At 37.9% G+C, this 4717-nt stretch overlaps 1 protein-coding gene across 1 annotated transcript; it reads left to right on the forward strand.

Annotated features, from left to right (window-relative positions):
* Positions 1–1847: 1847 nt before the first annotated feature.
* On the forward strand, positions 1848–4491 carry LOC133863244 (uncharacterized). Its single transcript, XM_062299204.1, has 5 exons — positions 1848–2793; positions 2876–3216; positions 3265–3316; positions 3473–3634; positions 3755–4491. The coding sequence occupies exons 1-5, from the start codon at positions 1848–1850 to the stop codon at positions 4489–4491; spliced, it is 2238 nt and encodes a 745-aa protein (XP_062155188.1).
* Positions 4492–4717: the final 226 nt, after the last annotated feature.

Genomic DNA, 4717 nt, shown 5'->3' on the forward strand with positions numbered 1-4717 from the left:
AGTGTTTTGGAGATTTGTTTTAGGTTGTTTCAGTTGGATAGGTATTGGAATATTATTTGGGGTATTGGCTAGATATTTATGTGGGATATATTTAGTTAAATTGGAATGGATTTAAATGTAGTTCTAATGGATTGGTAACTGAATTTAAGACTCTAGGTGGCTTTTGTTGTTGATCAATTATGATATGAGGTATTATTTGGATTAGTGTAAGTGTATGCTTGGTTATGGGTATTATTATTATTTGGCCATTTAGGGTTAAGTCATATATCATGTGTTGACCCGATCTATGTAAAGCATGAATTGTTGTGCCTTGTCATGTTTGGTTTAAACTAATTTTTATTAAGTATTCCCTATTGTAATTAAATGGGCTTGCGTTTTATTATTGATGATTGATATATATTATTGAAACCTAGAATTGTGTAATATTCTAGAGTATTGATTATGTTTGATTGTTGGTAATTAATTATGGAAATAGAGTATGATGTTTTACTATGGTTTCTAATATATGTTGGTTGCAATAATTGTTAGACTTAAATATGTTTTAAAACAAATGTTTTGTTAATTGGTTTGGTGCTTGGATTGATGTTCCCTAAAAGTGATTAGGTTTTGTTAGAAATATGCATAAGTTTCTTGTTGGCTGATTTATCTGTACTAAAGAAAATGATATTAAGAACTATAGATTGAACCCAAGCGCTACTCAAGACCTAGATTAGATGTTATTCTAAAGTATTGATTTGCTAATTGATTAAGTAAATATTAAGATTTAACCATGTTAAGTGTTCATAAATGTAAGTGATTTTCCAATTAATAGATGATTGCTTCTATGTATAAAAATGGAATTCATGTTTAGGCATGAATTTTCTAGAAAGGAATGATTATTGACCTTGTATGCACATGTATATGTATTTGTTGCAGATGATGAACTGTGACTGCACGAAAGGACTGTAAGTATAAATTACTTACTGAGGGTAGTACTGGATTTCAGTAGCGTTGTGTTTATGTTTTATTTTAATTGGATGCGTGTGATTGATTATTGCATATTGTTAATAATCAACTTATTAATATTGGGCGCCGACGTCTCCCAAAGGTTCAGGATGGGAAATGTGCCTGAAACCGAAAACACAATAATTCATATTGATTGGGACGGCTTTCAAAGTGCTAGTAGAGTGACGTGGAACGTACTCTGCTAGTGCGAAAATAAGTTAATCAAAATGTAATGTAGAGGGGACGGCCTCGAGAAAGACGTTGACCGGGGGGACGGCCCTTATAAGAGAGGAGTGCAATGACTATATTAAATTGTTAAACTTTGCATGAAAACTATCACTACATCATTATGTCATATCTTTGTTCCTTAAATAATGCATAAATCATGATGTTGTTGAATGACAGTTAGCTCACTTATGGAACTATGGGATTGTGGTGGTAACCACCTTCTCATAGATGTTTGCGCAGGTTCTGAAGATTATGGATTGGATTAATTGCTAGCTTAAGAGATTTAAAGTTGTGTAGTTAGGATTTTAGTACTTTGTACTCATAAATGTTTGTACTATTTGCGTGTAACATGTTTAGACATTTACTTGTATTTATTAAGTTCCATGTATGCTTTAGTGTCATATGTGACACATGTTTCTTTGTAAATAGTGTAAAGACTTTTAATATATTTCTAGAGGATGTCAGTTAAAGCTCTAAATGTATTGTAAGGGAATTGTCCCTAATATTTGAAAAAAAAAAGATATTCGTATTTTCCGCTGCCAGATTTATCATCTCTGAATGGTTAATGACACGTAATTATCCAGATATAATTACTTACATTTTTTTGTAAAAAGCGGGTCGTTACACTTGTTATTATGGCTGTTCGTGGTCATCGTGGTCAAGCTAATCCGGTAGCAGCTCTAGAAGCACCGCCACAAGGAGACCCGCGAGATATTGAAATGGAGGCCTTGAGGAGACAAGTACAGCAGCTCCAACAATGCCTAGAGCGTTATGAAGCTTCTGTACATGGTGCCTCTCATCCTGGATCGGATGTTGAAGTTTCCAGCAATGATGGAGTTGAAGTTAATCCTTTTCACCATGCTCGTTGTCACACCTCAAGTGACAGCACTCCACCTCACCCACGTAACCTAAGAAATCATGTTTTCCGACGGGATTGTGACGTCAAGGTGGACATTCCAGAATTTGAAGGAAGAATGCAACCCGATGAATTCATTGATTGGCTCAACACCATAGAGCAAATCTTTGATTACAAAGATGTTCTAGATCACAACAAAGTGAAGCTTGTTGCCATCAAGCTACGAAAACATGCTTCTATTTGGTGGAAACACCTTAAGAGGCAGCGAGAACGTGAGAGAAAGAGTCGCATTGTAACTTGGGTGAAGATGAAAAAGGCTCTTAAGAAGAAGTATTTTGCAGATCATTATCGGCAAGATGCTTTTCTTAAATTCCACAACTTTCGACAAAATGATCTCTCCGTGGAAGCATACACAGTAGAGTTTGATCATTCTATGATGCATTGTGACATCGTAGAGCCCGAAGAACAAATGGTTGCCCGCTATCTTGGAGGGTTACGTCTTGAGATTAGTAATATTGTACAATTGCAACCCTACTGGACTTACAATGATGTTTGCAAGCTAGCACTCAAGGTGGAGAAACAATTGAAGGAGGGGCATAGGAGCACCTATCGACCTTTCAATCGTGATGGAAGCACAAACCGGGGGAGTAGTTCTACTTCCAAGGCTACTCCACCAACCAAGACAGCAGCTGTCAAACCACCTGCTAAGAATGAAAACCCATCAGGTTCTAATCGTTTAAATACTTCTAATTCAAGTAGAAAATGCTTTAAATGTCATGGTTTTGGACATTGCTTCTGATTGTCCAGATCGCAAGATAATCTCCCTTATTGAGGAAGAATTGGAAGATAATGCTGAGGAGGAACAAGTTGAGGAAGAATCTGAGGAGGAGTTGACGTATGCAGATCAAGGAGAGTCTCTTGTCATTCGTAGACTTTTAAGATCAACTTATTCAGAAGATGATTGGCTTCGGAGCAACATTTTTCACACCAAATGCACTTCCAATGGCAAGGTTTGTGATGTTATCATTGATGGGGGAAGTTGTGAGAATGTGGTGTCTACAACCATGGTGGAGAAGCTGAATCTGAAAAGAGAAGCTCATTCCCATCCTTACAAACTTCAATGGCTTCGAATGGGCAATGATATCCAGGTAACTAAGAAATGCTTAGTTCAATTCTCCATTGGAAAAAATTATCAGGATGAAGTTATGTGTGATGTTGTTCCTATGGATGCTTGTCACATACTACTTGGTAGGCCTTGGTAGTATGATAGAAAAACTGTCCATAATGGTCTCAAAAACACCTATTCTTTTGTAAAAGATGGAGTTAAAGTGTTTTTGGCCCCATTAAAAATGGTAATTACTCCTAAACCATCTAAAGGGGAGGGTTGTAACTTACTATCTGTAGGTGAAGTTGAGAAAACCTTAACTGAATGTGGAGAGGGGTATGTTCTTATTGTAGTTGAAAAGAAAGACCCCATTGAAATTCCACTTATGATACAACCACTTCTTGAGGAATTCCCTGATGTTATTCCCGAAGAACTTCCATCGGGCCTTCCACCTATGAGAGGTATACAACACCATATTGATCTTATTCCAGGTTCTATCTTACCTAACAAATCAGCCTATAGGATGAATCCAAGGGAGCACTAAGAGTTGCAAAGGCAAGTTGATGAGCTGATCTCCAAAGGCCTTGTGAGAGAAAGCATGAGTCCTTGCGCCGTTCCAGCACTTCTCATACCAAAGAAGGATGGCTCCTGGCGTATGCGTATCGATAGCAGGGCTGTCAACAAAATCACCATCTGGTACTGTTTTCCCATTCCACGGTTGGATGATCTCCTAGATCAGCTTCATGGGGCCACAATCTTCTCAAACATCGATCTTCGCAGTGGATATCATCAAATTCACATGAGAGATGGCGATGAATGGAAGACAGCGTTCAAAACGAGAGATTGTCTTTATGAATGGATGGTTATGCCATTCGGACTATCTAATGCTCCAAGTACTTTTATGCGCCTTATGAATCATATTTTCAAACCATTTATGGGTCAATTTGTTGTTGTTTACTTTGATGACATCTTAGTTTACAGCAAGTCTCAAGAACAACATATGGACCATCTTCGTCAAGTTTTACAAACCCTGCGAGAACAAAAGATGTATGTCAACTTGAAGAAGTGTCATTTTTGCACCAATAGCCTTGTGTTCTTAGGCTATGTTGTTTGCAAAGAAGGAATCATGATGGATCCAAGCAAGATAGAGGCAATCACTAGCTGGCCTACTCCCAAGTCCTTCCACGATATAAGAAGCTTTCATGGACTTGCATCATTCTATCGACAATTCATCAAAGGATTCAACACCATCATTGCACCTATCACGAAATGCCTTAAGGGAGGAACGTTCGAGTGGACGGAGGAAGCCCAAAAGTAATTTGAAATTCTCAAACAGAAGGTAGCGGGGGCCCCGGTCCTTACACTTCCAGATTTCTCCAAGGTGTTCAAAATTGATTGCGATGCCTCTAATTTGGGGATTGGTGGTGTTCTCAGTCAAGAAGGTAAGCCCATTGCCTTTTTTAGTGAAAAGCTCAATGAATCTCGGAAGAAGTATTCAACCTATGACAAATAATTCTATGCTCTTGTTCGTACCTTGGAGCATT

The sequence above is a fragment of the Alnus glutinosa genome, chromosome 3 (genome assembly GCF_958979055.1).
Source record: "Alnus glutinosa chromosome 3, dhAlnGlut1.1, whole genome shotgun sequence".
NCBI classification, from domain to species: domain Eukaryota; kingdom Viridiplantae; phylum Streptophyta; class Magnoliopsida; order Fagales; family Betulaceae; genus Alnus; species Alnus glutinosa.

What these genes read in the sequence shown, in the direction of transcription:
- LOC133863244 (XM_062299204.1), top strand. Translation starts at nt 1,848, where the DNA reads ATGGCTGTTCGTGGTCATCGTGGTCAAGCTAATCCGGTAGCAGCTCTA. An exon ending in TGCTTGTCACATACTACTTG is followed by an intron (nt 3,317 to 3,472) that starts GTAGGCCTTGGT and finishes TACTATCTGTAG; the next exon opens with GTGAAGTTGAGAAAACCTTA. An exon ending in GGGCCTTCCACCTATGAGAG is followed by an intron (nt 3,635 to 3,754) that starts GTATACAACACC and finishes TGATCTCCAAAG; the next exon opens with GCCTTGTGAGAGAAAGCATG.